The sequence below is a fragment of the Ovis canadensis genome, chromosome 13, assembly GCF_042477335.2.
Source record: "Ovis canadensis isolate MfBH-ARS-UI-01 breed Bighorn chromosome 13, ARS-UI_OviCan_v2, whole genome shotgun sequence".
Lineage (NCBI taxonomy): Eukaryota > Metazoa > Chordata > Mammalia > Artiodactyla > Bovidae > Ovis > Ovis canadensis.
Window position 1 is genome coordinate 87,500,467 of NC_091257.1, and position 13,803 is coordinate 87,514,269.

At 52.8% G+C, this 13,803-nt stretch overlaps 1 protein-coding gene across 7 annotated transcripts in view; it reads left to right on the plus strand.

The window, feature by feature from the left end:
- SGK2 (serum/glucocorticoid regulated kinase 2) overlaps window positions 1-13,803 on the plus strand; it is a 26,747-nt gene continuing 12,944 nt past the window's right edge. The window contains exons 1-12 of one of the 7 annotated variants that reach the window (XM_069548601.1): window positions 160-337; window positions 5,903-6,146; window positions 7,456-7,513; window positions 7,670-7,707; window positions 7,812-7,873; window positions 8,066-8,115; window positions 8,584-8,641; window positions 8,850-8,933; window positions 10,038-10,169; window positions 11,504-11,616; window positions 11,790-11,826; window positions 12,879-12,965. In XM_069548601.1, coding sequence (XP_069404702.1) covers window positions 8,880-8,933; window positions 10,038-10,169; window positions 11,504-11,616; window positions 11,790-11,826; window positions 12,879-12,965 — 423 coding nt within the window. In that variant the 5' untranslated portion in view covers window positions 160-337; window positions 5,903-6,146; window positions 7,456-7,513; ... (3 more) ...; window positions 8,584-8,641; window positions 8,850-8,879. Of the gene's footprint in view, window positions 338-5,902; window positions 6,147-7,453; window positions 7,514-7,669; window positions 7,708-7,811; window positions 7,874-8,065; window positions 8,116-8,583; window positions 8,642-8,849; window positions 8,934-10,037; window positions 10,170-11,503; window positions 11,617-11,789; window positions 11,827-12,878; window positions 12,966-13,803 lie in introns of all 7 variants that reach the window. The other 6 variants (XM_069548597.1, XM_069548599.1, XM_069548600.1 and 3 more) reach the window with 6 other exon arrangements.

Here is a 13,803-nt window from a genome sequence, read left to right on the forward strand (position 1 = left end):
ACACAACGTGAGTTGTGCTGTACCTTTCAAAAGACGGTCCCGAGGGCAGGGCCCGGTGGAGGAGCCAGTGGGCACCGCCAGCATTGTGATTCAGGTCCAGTGGTTAATTAGTAACCGGAAAGCCCGGTAGCCAGTGCCCAGCCAGCAGGGCTGAAGGTTGAACTTCAGCTGGTTTGGGAGCCCGAGGGAGTGGGTGACAGGTCGCTCCTGCCCGGGAAGGTTGTTCGAGCAGTCAGGATTGGGTTGTGGGTCAGAGGGACCATGCAGAGAGACTGGAAGGCATTGCTGGGTACGGGGCTGGAGCCCAGGACCTGAGCTGGGACCTAGTTTTTTTCAGGTGAGTGACTCCGCCGTGAGCCGGACACCTCCCTGCTAATGTGTTCGTCTGCCAAAACGGGAAACTAGTTACCTAGCTAATTTCTTCCTAACTATCGTTTTGACTTCCTTTCCCTTCTGACACCCTCCTCCCTAACTCCTTTCCTTCATTTTTCCTTCCTATCACTTCCCTCCCTTCCTTCTTCCCTTCTTTCCTTCCTTCCGTCTCAACTAATTCTCTACCTGTGCTGCCTAATTTTCTTCCTTCCTAACGAATCCATTTCATCCTTGCTTTCTTCCAACTAACTTCATTCCTTCCTTTAATTAAAAAAAAATTTTTTTAATGTTTGTTTATTTTAATTTCTTGGCGGTGCCATGCAGTATGTGGGAACTTGGTTCCCCAGCCAGAGCTTGAACCTGCACCCCCTGCTTTGGAAGTGCAAAGTCTTAACCACTGGGCCACCAGGAAAGTCCCCCTTCCTTTTCTAAATTCCTAACTTCTCCCTGAAATTCCAGACCGTGGGCTTTGGCGTCAGACTGGCTGGGTTCAAATCCCCGTTATATCATTTGCTGCCTAGATGTCTGAGTCACATCACTTCACTTCTATGTGCCTGTTTCCTCCTTTTCAAAACAAGAACGAGGATAGTTCTTAACCCATGGCACTGCAGAAACAAAATAAGACCAAAGTGGTATGTAATGTCACTGGCAGGTCATTGCAAGGCACTGGCAAGCAGGCTTATAAATGAATAAATGACAGTAGAGTGAAGACAGTGTAGTGACAGAAGGGGGCAAAAGGAAGGGGGCTAGGGGTCATCGGGTTGGGGGTGGTCCGGTGAAGCTTATGGGAAGGGCTGGTGAGGACAGATGCAAAGGGTTAGCGGAGCAGACCTGATTGGTTGGTTGAGAGAGTGTTCCAAAAAGAGGGAACTGTGTGACCACCACCCCCATTCCCCCTGCATCCAACAGGTCCAGGGAGACGAGGGGGACATGGAGTGATGGGGCAGCAGGGTGCACGTCTCGGCTGGGGCAAGTTAGAGGCAGAAACAGGCTTGAGGACTCTCAGAGGAACTTGGAGCACCTCCCGAGAGTTTGCAGGGGTCTCTGTAGGTCTAAAGAGCTGGGAGAAAATGCTGATGCTCATTCAACCTCTGGCCAGGAAATCAGAAGGCAATGCTGCAGGAGAGAAAGATGCTGAGAACTGCTTAGGTGTAGGCGTCACAGTCAAGGTGATGGGACAGTGTGGTGGTGGGCAATGAGCCTGTGAAAGTTCCCACCAGGACTTAGTACCTACATAGTAAATAAACAGCAACATCTTCAGAATTTTTACATAATGGTACAAAGATAAAAAGATAACTAAGATAACCTAACCCCACTGTCACCTTGGGTCATGTCCCTCCAGCCCTTTTTTTGGTGGTCATGTGCATTGTGTCTTTATTTTCTTAACAAAGTCACCTACCATTGTTCACCTACCATTTGGAAACCTGCTTTTTTGCCTTGACATTGTATCACATATATGTTCCCATTGCCATTTACATAGGCCAATATGTCATTTTTTAACTGGTTAATTTTCCAAATTATAGATATACTCTAGTTTATCTTATCAATTCATTCCTTGACTTATTAGTCACATATGTACTGGGCTCCAATCCTATCCCAAACTCTGATCTGGATGACGGAGATTCAGAGTGAATAAGAGTAGTCTTTGCCCTTGCAGAGCCAATGTTCAAGTTCAAGACAAAAAATAAACAAAGCATTGTAAGATAAGGTGTCAGAGAGTGATGTGTTATAAAGTAAAATATAAAGCAAAAAAATGTGGATGGGGAACTGGTGGGACTGGTATTGCAGAGTGTTCAACCATTCTGGTTTGCCCAGGATTGTCCTGGTTGAAACACAGAAAGTCTCACATCCTGGGAAACCCCTAACCAGGACAAAGAGCCTCTGAGAGGTGATGTCTGAGCAGAGACCTCTGTGATATGAGTGGGAGGCGATCATGCGGATGTCTGGAGGAAGGGTATTCTAAGCACAGGGAAATGTAAGGGCAAGGGGCAGGAGGTCAGAGGGTGCTCCGTGTGTCTGAGGGACAGCAAAGAAGCCAGGCTGGAGCATAGTGAAAGGGAGCTCCTGGAGACCAAGGAGGAGAGGGAGGTGGGAGCCAGGTCACGTGGAATCTCGTAGACTGCGGTAAAGACTGGATTTTAATCCTAAGTTTGGTGGCAAGTACACTGGAGTTTTTGAGCAACAAAGTCACATGATCCGACTTAAAGAGTCACTCCGGTTTTTGGTGAAGAAAGATTGTAGAGGCTCAAGTTAGAAATAGGAACACATTGGGAAAGTGAGTGCGATAATCCATGCAAGTGATGATGGTGGCTCAGGGCCAGGTGGGTGCAGCAGTGGCGTCTGGATATATTTCGTTTCGTTTATTTGTTTGTTTAGCATACATTTGCTTTGCAGTGTTGTGTTAGTTTCTGCTGTATGATCAAGTGAATCAGCCATATGCATACATACACCCCCTCCCCCTGGACCTCCCTCCTGCTACCCCCATCCCACCCATCTGAGTCATCACAGAGCAGCAAGCTGAGCTTCCTGTGCTTTTTTATAGCCCATGCCCACTAGTTTTCTGTGTTACACATGGTAGTGTATATATGTCATCCCAATCTTCCAGTTCCTCTCACCCTCCCCTTCCTCTACTGCGTCCACAGGTCCACTTTCTACATCTGTGTCTCTAGTCCTGCTCTGCGAATAGGCTCATCTCTATCATTTTTCTAGATCCCACATATATGTGGGATTTTGAAGGTAAAGTCTAAGGTGATTTTATGGTGTAGTGGTGGATTCAGGGGGAAGGTGCAAAGTTTCTGGGATGAATTTCTAGTTGCTGGTTCGAACCTTTGAGTAGGTGGAAGTACCGTTACGGAGATAGACGTCAATGGAGGAGCAGGCTGGGGAGAGTGGAAAGAATGAAAGTCAGGACTTCCGTTTTGGACATGTTAAAACTGAGGTGCCTCTAGACCTCTAACTGGTGAAGTGTCAGAAAATCGAGAGTCAGGAGTGTATCAGAACTAGACAGATGAGTTTGGGAATTGTGGAGTTTAGTCGACACTTAAATCCGTTAAACTGGTTGCTGTCAACTGGGGAACAAGTATAGAGAAAGGCCGGGCCAGTGTTTCAGGGTAAAAAAGAGGGAATGCAGTAGAAAAGATTGAGAAAAAAGCAGATGGTGAAGTAGGAGGAAAACCAGCAGATCCTAACGCCAAGTGGGAAAAGGGGGTCATATCCTCAGGACGCTGAATGACATGAGAACGAAGAATTCATCACTGGCTCTGGCACGTGGACGTTACTGGTCTATTCTTTCGGGGGCCTGTTGGGATAACAGCCTCTTTGGAACAGCTCCAAGAGAGGAAAGGAGGAAGGAGTAGGAACTGAGTCCAGACAACAATTCCAAGGAGTCTAACTGCAAAGGGAACATGGAAATGGGACAGTCTCTCAGGATGTAAGTCCCAGAGAGGGAACTACTACGGTCAGTGAGTATTCTGATGTGCCCTACGCTTGGACCTTGAGGTTACTATTATTTTCATTATTGTTTTCCTGTTCTAAGCATCGCTCCTAAATGAAGGCTGCATCAGGGTCTTGTCATTGAAAAGAAATGACCTTGTTCTGGGCGTTATGTTTTGTCAACATAATATCCTGCCCATCTGTGTGTTGGTTCAACATTTCCATTTTCTTAAAAAATGAAAGGCTCTGATACTGTTCACTTGGGTTTTTCTTGGATGACTCCCCCCACCTACATCAAACCTCACAGAAGACCCCCCTACCCCAAGGCCACTGGGCTCAGGTCCCTTTCTGACGAGCCCCCTTGGCCCCAGCTCCACAGATCCCCACACTGTGGTGAATTACAGAGGTCTGAGCGTGGCATGTGGTAGCCACACAGAAAGTTCCAGAAGAGCAGGGGCCGTGTCAGGCCCTGTCAACTCCTTCATTCCCCAGAACACCCCATATAACCTCCTGGAGAGAGGAAGATACCCTGTGAGTGCCTGATTATTGCGCCAGGCCATCATGCACCAGGGTGCCACTGGGACCCTGCTTCCTGGTGATACCGACCAGGGTTCTTGACCTTCACAATTAATAGAAATTGACCAGAGACCAGGCAAGAAATTCAGACAGGGGCCCCTGTTGCAGCAAGGGGAGCAAGAACAAACAATAGATCCTCTTGCTTGCTCACTCCCTGAGTGGGGGACAAGCTTGTTCCCTGTATAGGTGAGAGTAGAGGTGTGTCCGGGGCTTTCGTGGTATCTCAGCTGGTAAAGAATACGCCTGCAATGCAGGAGACCCCAACTCGATTCCTGGGTTGGCCAGATCCCCTGAAGAAGGGATGGGCTACCCACTGCAGTATTCTTGGGCTTCCCTGGTGGCTCAGACAGTAAAGAATCCGCTTGCAATGTGGGAAACCTGGATTTGAACCCTGGGTTGGGAAGATCCCCTGGAGGAGGGCACGGCAACCCACTCCAGTATTCTTGCCTGGAGAATCCCCATAAACAGAGGAGCCTGGTGGGCTATAGTCCATGGAGTTGCAAAGAATCGGATGTAACAGGGCGACTAAGCACAGCACAGGGGTGTGTGCAAGGGTCGTGCTGAAAGAGTAGCTTTAGGTATCTTGCCCCCACCCTCAAGTGGTATTGAGTGAAGGAGGCATGCACAGTACCCTGCTTTTGCTCCAGGCTCCTCAAAAGTGGCAGTTGGATTTTTTGGTCTCTTTATATCCTTTGGGTTCAGAAATTTGCCCCATCTGCCCATGCACACAGTTATTTTTAGCCCCATACAGTTTCTTTGTATTTTGCTGCTAGAGAGGTGTGTCCAGGTGCAAGGATTGCAGCACTGCAGAAAAGAGTGCCAGGTCCCAGTCCTGCTCTGGAGACAGCAGTCAGAACCTGGAGGGCCATGGGGAAGGACCCCTAAGTCCAAGCGTTCAACAAAGACCAAGGCCAGGCTGACTGAACCAGACACCCAGGCCCTGAAGCACCTGCAGGTTCTTGGGAGCCAAAGTGCTCCCAGGTCTCTGAACTTCATCTTCAGCCCCAGATGGTCTGCAGTGGGCCTGGGTAGGCCCCAGGGAACATGTCTCCTCCCAGACAGGCCCCCTACACACACACACACACACACACACACACACACACACAGACTCACCCACACATACAGATTCACTGATAAACACCAATATGAACACAGATCCACAAAGACCACTGTCACACATATGTATTCATAGACACACACACATGCACACAACATGTTAACATGTATAGAGGTACACACTGCCATGTCCACACACTACACTACACAGAGACTCATTGAAGCACATTGACACACAGACCAGTCACCAATGTACAGACGCACCGACAAAATCACACAATCACACTGATGCATAAATACCTTGACATGCAGGGACACACTGATACACCAGATAGACACACATCTCTGCATGAAACGCCTGCACACACACCCGCACCCCGCACAGTCATGTGCATTCCAACAAGCCCCAGCATCGCCCCGGCTCTCCTGCAGCTGTCGCTCATGCCCTTCTACCCACACCCCCCAGGGGGAGGCGATGTCCCCGAGGGAACAGAGGACTTCGGTCCCTTCTTAAGCCCTGCTGGCTCCCGCGTGACATCAACAGCTCCCTCGCCGCGGCCTGGAGTTCCAAGCTGGGTGCCGGGGCCGGGCCGGCGCCAGGCACAGACACTTCGGCCCTTGTTGGGAGAACAGAGAGGGCTTCTTGTCCACTGTCCACCCTCCGGCTCCCACCGCAGCTTCTCCCAGCGGCCTCTCCGCAGGCTGTGCAGGTACGTGGGGCCGGGGAGGCAAGGGCCTGGCAGAGGGGCTGTCAGGGCCTGGCCTGGAGGGGTGTGAGCTGAAGGAGCGCGGACTCAGGGCACTGGCTGAAGCCAGGCTGCGCTCCGTATTTGGCTCTGTGGCTCACCTTCTCAGGGCTCCATGCGGCTGGGCCTCCCAGAGCACCCTAGACAGGGAAAATTCCCTCGCTTCCCCTGTGGTCACTTTCTCAGCTCCCGAGAAGACCAGGGGGTGGTTGCCCCAGGGCCCCCTTGTAAAGATGGGTGGTCTCTATGGCAGCCTGGGCCCCACTGCAGACCAAAGCTGTTATCTCAGGAGGCGCAGTACCCAGCAGTCCACAAGAGCAATCTCAGTTTCTGCTCTTGACTTTCCAGTCTAGGGTAGGGCTGTGGGGTCCTGGGCCTGCCGAGCCAGGCCCTGGACATGTAAGCGTCCTCCACCTGCTCCTGGCTGCACAGACCGCTATTCATACTCCCCATTGTTTCATCTCAAACAGACACAGCCAGGGGCTTCCCAGCTGGCATTAGTGGTAAAGAACCTGCCTGCCAATGCAGGAGATGTGAGAGATGTGAGTTCGATCCCCAGGTCAGGAAGATCCCCTGGAGGAGGGCATAGCAACCCACTCCAGTATTCTTGCCTGGAGAGTTCCATGGACAGAGGAGCCTGGAGGGCTACATATAGTCCATAGGGTCGCAGAGAGCTGGACACGACTGAAGTGTCTTAGCTCACTTGCTCGTGGGTCTGTTCATGATTCTGGCCCAAGGTCCCCAGGGCAGCTGCCCCTCCAGGGACATTAGGCAGAAGTCCTTGTGGCTGAGACATGATAGTCAACACAGCGCCCAACCCAGGGCTCTCTCTAGCTATCCAGGGTGGCAACATGCCTGTATGGGGTCCAGGGGAGCTCAGCTTGCCCCTCACAAGCTGTGGGACCCTAGGCAAGTCCCTTTCAAGGCCTCAGGCTCCCCACCTCTGAAATGGGAGGAAGAGTCCAGACTTTATGCCCTGCAGGAGTCCTTCCAGCCTTGGCCTTTCCAGACATCGGAGCTGCCCTGGCCATCCCCAGTGCTTGAAAAGATTCAGCCTGGGAAGGGCCACCCCTGACCGTTCTCCCTCCTTCCCTCCTGAGATGTCTGACTGGAGAGGCTGGGCCCAGAGGACATCATTTCTTGTCCCAGGCAGGGATTGCTGGCCTAGAGCAGGTGCAGGGAGTCAGGCAGGGGAGGACAGAGCACCCTAGACAGGCGACACTAATTCCCCAGCAGCACCTCCCTCATCTTGCTCCTCCTTGCGTCCCCAGAGCGTGCCTGATCATTGCTACACCATGGACTCAAGCCCAGCTGGGACCCCCAGTCCGAAGGTAGGTGGGTCTTGGTTCTCCCAGTCACCACCAGGGGGCTCCCTTCCTCCCAAGGCCAAGGAAACCCAGGGAGGTCCTCATCAGCCAGGTGAATGGTCCCAGGACTGGGGCACCCACTGCGATCACTGTGAGCTCATGGAATCAGGCCATTTGCAGGGTAAAGAGAAAAGACACTTGGGCAAGAGCTTCAAGAAGTAAGTGAGGTGGAAAAATTATGAGATTGGCCCCGAGGTCACCTGTATTCTTGTGTCGGCGGGGCTGCCTCTAAGTCCTCCGACGGCTCTTTTCTGGGTCTCAGTTTTCTCACCTTCACATTTGGTACAACAGTCAGCGGCCTCCCACGGCTATCGTGAGAAGCAGGTGAGATGTGGATGGTTGGGTGGGTTGGTAGATGGATGGAAAGAAGGAAGGGAGAAAGGGACGCAGGAAAGAAGGCAGGCAGGCTAGCAGAGATGTTGGAAAAGGGAGCAGGGCTTGGGCCAGGGGGAAGGGAGGAGGCCAAGGAATCGGGACCCTCTGATCTTAATCACCTCTTTCTTTAAATATCTTTAGCCCCCGAGGGCCAATGGGAATATCAACCTGGGGCCTTCTGCCAACCCAAAGTGAGTTCCAGTCTCTCAATCCCTTTCTTCCCTGGCTCCCCTCGCCTTGGGAATACAACCCAAGTTCTCGGATTCAGCATCAAGATCCTCTGCCATCTGAGCCCAGGACCAGTCCCCAGCTTTATCTCCCACTAATTCCCCAGCCTCTTCTCATGCTGAGCCCTGTGGCTGGAATATCCCCCCAAAGCCTGCATTATTAGCAGCCCCCCACCCTCCAGGTGCTTCTCTGTCTTTAGAGGCCAGAGTCCTTGTCTTCTATGCAGTTGTATTTGGTTTTTTCCACTTCTTGCCTGTTGTTTACTCCATTGTGAGATCCCCAGAGGCAGAGGCCAGTCTGAGAAGACCCTCTTGGCTGGAAAAACATGGCCTTCTCCAGCTTCAAAGTTAAAGAGAAGCCCTGATCTGAACTAATGTACCCTGTTTCCCAAGCTGGCAAATGCTGACCCATGTTCCTTCCTCTTACCCCAGTGCCCGGCCCACGGACTTTGACTTCCTCAAAGTCATTGGCAAAGGAAACTATGGGAAGGTGAGTGACCTGTGAGCATGGGAGACCTGGGTTTCCCCCCTTTCCAGCCCCTTCCACCCCCTGCTGTCACTCACGTGTGCAAAGTGGGAGCTTACAACCTGCAGAATTGTGGGCACACGGCTGGAACTAGAGGTCTGCACCACCATCAAGAAACCCAAAGCCCAGAGGAGTAGTCACCTGCGGGTTCTGCATTTGTCCTCCTGCTCAGGTCCTACTGGCCAAGCACAAGTCTGACGGGATGTTCTACGCAGTGAAGGTGCTGCAGAAAAAGTCCATCTTAAAGAAGAAAGAGGTACCAAGGCTTGGGCCCAGGCATCTCCTCTCCTGCCTCTTGACCCCCAGTCTCAGGTGGCCTCCAATGATAGGTCCAACCCTGAGCATAGAGGTGATCGAGTGCAGGGGGGCTGGGTGGGATGCTGGCCCCTCTCCAGGAAGGCAGGCTAACCGCCTCACCTGGAGGGCCTGCAGGTGGCCCCGTCCTGGCCCTCTGCCTTCCCCTGAGGATCCAGGGCTCCATGGCGAACCAGTCTTCAGCCCTGTCAGTGCCAGCCTCCCCACCTGTGCAATGGGGGGGTCACACTTCAGCCTCACCAAGGGCCCTTCAGGCCACAGCCTTCCAGGAGTTCTAGATGCTTCCACTGACTTGAGTCTCTTTAACACTAACTCCATAAGAAGGACGGCAGGCCCCGAGGAAGGATGGAATGTCAAGTCAGAGGACTCAGCAGAGGGAACTAAGGTTAAAAAGGAGCTCACGGGTCAGGTCTTGCTGAGGGAGGCGGCCTTGAACATAGGCTTTTGATGATCTGAAAAGAGGGCGTCCCCGCAGGGGAACAGGAACAGAGGCCTGGATGTGCACAGCGCCTGCCTTCTTTTCTCTGAGAGCTTGTCCTTGGAACTCACCTATTCAGTCATCTTGCAGCTTTGTTGAGGCTTCCCTGGTGGCTGAGATGGTAAAGAATCTGCCTGCAACGTAGGAGCCCGGGTTCAATCCCTGGGTTGGGAAGATCCCCTGGAGAAGGGAATGGCAACCCACTCCGGTATTCTTGCCTGGAGAATTCCATGGACAGAGGCGCCCGAGGGGACTACAGTCCATGGGGTTTGGTGAAAGAATCGGACGAGACTGAGCAACTAACACTTTCACTGGGTGAGGGGGGCAGGGAATTTGGACCCAGGGCTGGAGCTGCACCCAGCTGCACTGGCGGGGGATGAGGTGGACCACTCAGAGCCCTGAATGCTAGGCAAGGCCCCCCGGGCTTGGCTCTGAGGGCAGTGAGGAGCCATGGTGGGAATTTGAGCAGGGTGGGCGCGTGGGTGGTAACGCGACCCGTGTGTGTGTGTGCACGCACGCGTGCGCATGTGTGTGTGCATGCGTGTGTGTGTGTTGGTAACTCCGCAGCAGAACCACATCATGGCAGAGCGCAGCGTGCTCCTGAAGAACGTGCGCCACCCCTTCCTCGTGGGCCTGCGCTACTCCTTCCAGACACCCGAGAAGCTCTACTTCGTGCTGGACTACGTCAACGGGGGAGAGGTGGGTGACCCGGAGCTCTCCATCCCATGTGCCCATGGTGCACCAGCTTCTGGAATGATCTCCCCTCATCCTTACCACAGACCCATTTTGCAGCTGAAAAGCCCGAGGCTCAGGGAGGTAACTCACTGGCTCAAGGCTACCCTGCATGCACTTGGCAGAGCCAGGATTTGAAGGCAGGTCTGTCTGACTCCCAGCCATTTTCATTTCTTGACTCCCATGCAAAGCTGTCCAGAATCCCTTCAGTGGACCTGGGAAAGGGCAAAGTCAGAGGACCTCTGTGGTCAGTAGTTCTAATTTTACCCATTTTACACCACAGACCACTGCATGGGAGTGAGCAGTCCTTGTGGTTGTGATCTGGGGCCACCTGGTGACCCAGAAGCACAGCTGGGAAATGCTGGGCTCCCTCCTCTGTCTCTCTGAGCAAGATGGCCCTTCTGAGTGACCCCAGATGTAACCTATGTGACCTCATGCTCTTTAGCCTGATGCCAAGAGGGAAGTTTTGTGTCCTCCATCCCTAAATTCCCTGGTGGAGGTGTGAAGGACTTTTCTTTGCCAGTAAAATATACCAAAGCAACTGGCCCAGGGGCAGGTCTAACCTGGGCTCAGTTTGACCATCGTAATCATTTTATCATGTGGGTTAGAGGAAAAGCACATGTCTGACCCACCCAGGTTAAAATCACAGCTCTGCCAATTATAGTCCATGACCTTGGGCAAGTCACCTGGCTGCTCTGACACTTCCAGTTTCCTTTTCCACGAAACTGGCCTCCTACTTGAAACCTGGAAGGTAGTCAGGAGGATAAAAGAAAAGTAGAGATGTATTCGGAGAAGGCGATGGCACCCCACTCCAGTACTCTTGCCTGGAAAATCCCATGGACGGAGGAGCCTGGTAGGCTGCAGTCCATGGGGTTGCGAAGAGTTGGACATGACTGAGCGACTTCACTTTCACTTTTCACTATCATGCACTGGAGAGGAAAATGGCAACCCACTCCAGTGTTCTTGCCTGGAGAATCCCAGGGACGACAGAGCCTGGTGGGCTGGCGTCTATGGGGTCTCACAGAGTCGGACACGACTGAAGCAACTTAGCTAGCAAGCAAGTGAGCAAGAGATGTATTAGGGTGCGGCTGGAGCCTGGCACAGAGTAGGGGCTCCATTCTTGTTAATTCACCTTTCCTGCTGACACTTTGCCAGCTCTGTAGGGCAGGGGCCTGCATGCCCTTTCTTGTATGAGGTTGTTGCAGCTTAGAGAGGGGGTGACTTGCCCATCTGCCTCCAACCCTGCATCTGAGGAGCTGGAGGCCCCCAGGAACCTGCTCACATGCCTCCTCCCCCTCCAGCTCTTCTTCCACCTGCAGCGGGAGCGCCGGTTCCTAGAGCCCCGGGCCCGGTTCTACGCCGCCGAGGTGGCCAGCGCCATTGGCTACCTGCACTCCCTCAACATCATTTACAGGTGAGGCCTGCCTGTGGCTCAGAGCCAGGCCTGGCCCTTCCGCCCCCACAGCCGGGGGTGTGTGGATCCCTGGATCCCAGTGAAATCCCAGTGAACTTGGTCCTTCCTCTGCCCGAGGAGGAGGGCCAGCGTGGCTTCGACATCACAGCGCCCTTTCCTTTCAATGTCTGCAGGGACCTGAAACCGGAAAACATTCTCTTGGACTGCCAGGTTGGTGTGTGTGTATGTGTGTGTGTGTGTGTGCGTGCGTGCGCACACATAGTTGCACATGTATGCAGTGTGCCCATGAGTATATGTATATGTGCATGCATTGTGCACGCGTGCATATGGCTAGGGACGCATTCAGGTGTATGTGTGCAAGTGTACATGCATGTAAATGTTTGTTGTGTGCTCATGGGTGTACACGTACTCGTGTGTTCATGAGTGTGTGTATGAGGCCTGTGGTGGGGCAGGGGTACTGTTACACAGAGGCTCGAGGGTTTTGCAGTCCTTCCATGCTTAGACTGAGTTCCCTGGAAATAGACTCTGAACTGGAGTGTAAGGTGCAAAAGGTTATTCGGGAACCCTCTCAAGAGCTTCACATTTAAGGGGTGAGGGGCAGGTTTGGGCAGAGGAAGCAGCGCACCTGCACTGCTCACGCCTGCTCTGCGGTTGCAAGTGAGACCTCAGCTGGTCTTCCAAGGCGGGGGTGCACCCCAGCTGGGATGGCTCTCTAGAACTCTTCCAAACTGAGGCAAGGATCCAGGCGTCTGCACCACTGTCCTGGCCAGTCATCAGATGAGGATTGCCCCTTGAGAGGGGCATGACTTTGGATGAGGGCAATGGTCCAGCATGGAGGATGGGCAGGACAGCTCCTAAAGAGGGGATCTGGGCAGAGCCTGGCAGTATCCACTCACATCACGACCTCCACCAGCTACCCTCTCACCCAGCCACAAAGTGTGTTTGCTCTCTCAGTCCCCTGTCCTCTGTTAAGGGGGCTGCTGCCACCAGGCCCCTCCAGCAGGGACATTCTGGAACTGCTGGGTGTGGATGTGAGTCTGTGATGAGCTGGGGGCAGACAGTGCGATGCCGTCTCCCCACCCCTATGCTGTTGTTGGCGTCCAGGTTAGAAGCACAGAGTGAGTGGAGCCTCCAGCTCGGGCTTGTGCCAGGGACACAGACCCCACGGCCATGCCCCGGGTGTGGCATCTGGGCTTTAGGGTTAGACCTGGTCATCCCTTTGGCTCAGATCACCTCCCACGCCTGCCCTCCCTCCTCCACAGGGACACGTGGTGCTGACAGACTTCGGCCTCTGCAAGGAGGGTGTGGAGCCCGAGGAGACCACATCCACGTTCTGTGGTACCCCTGAGGTAAGCTGAACCTCCTGGGAGGGCGGAGGCAGGAAGTGGGAGAGGCCACAGCACCTGACTAGAGCCCCCAGGTTACAGCAGAGGGGCTCACTCCTTCGCCCAAGCACTTCCCCTGAGCTGACTGCACACAGAGCCTTGGTTTCCTCATCTGTGTCATGGGCGGACCAGCTCTGGGGGCTTCTGGGACCTGGCTTGTGAACCCCTGCAACAGTGCTGTCTAACAGAAATAGGAACAGAAATGCAAACCATATATGCAGTTTTTAAATTTCCAGCAAGCCACACTCAAAAAGAAACAGATGAAATCAATTTTAATGATGTATTTTATTTAACCCAACATATACAAAAGAGTGGGTTTCCCAGGGGGCTTATTGGTAAAGAATCCACCTGCCAATGCAGGAGATGCAGGTTCGAACCCTGGGTCCGGAAGATCCCCTGGAGGAGGAAGTGGAAACCCACTCCAGTAGTCTTGCCTGGAAAATCCCATGGACAGAGGAGCCTGATGGGCTACAGTCCATGGGATAGCAAGAGTCAGACACGATATTGTAGAGAAATTGTCCTCCAATAATTGCATTTTGTTCTATACTTCTCAATATTGTACAATTGTAATCTTTGATTATTTTAAAAAACACCACACACACACACACACAAAAAAATACAGCATGTGAGACTTCCCTAGTGGTCCAGTGGCTAAGACTCTGGGCTCCCAAAACAGTGGGCGTGGGTTCAATCCCTGGTTAGGGAACTAGATCCCTTAGGGAACTAAGACCCAATGCAGCCAACAAAAAAAAGCAGCATGTAAAAAAAAATGTCAGACATGACTTAGCGACTAAACAACAGC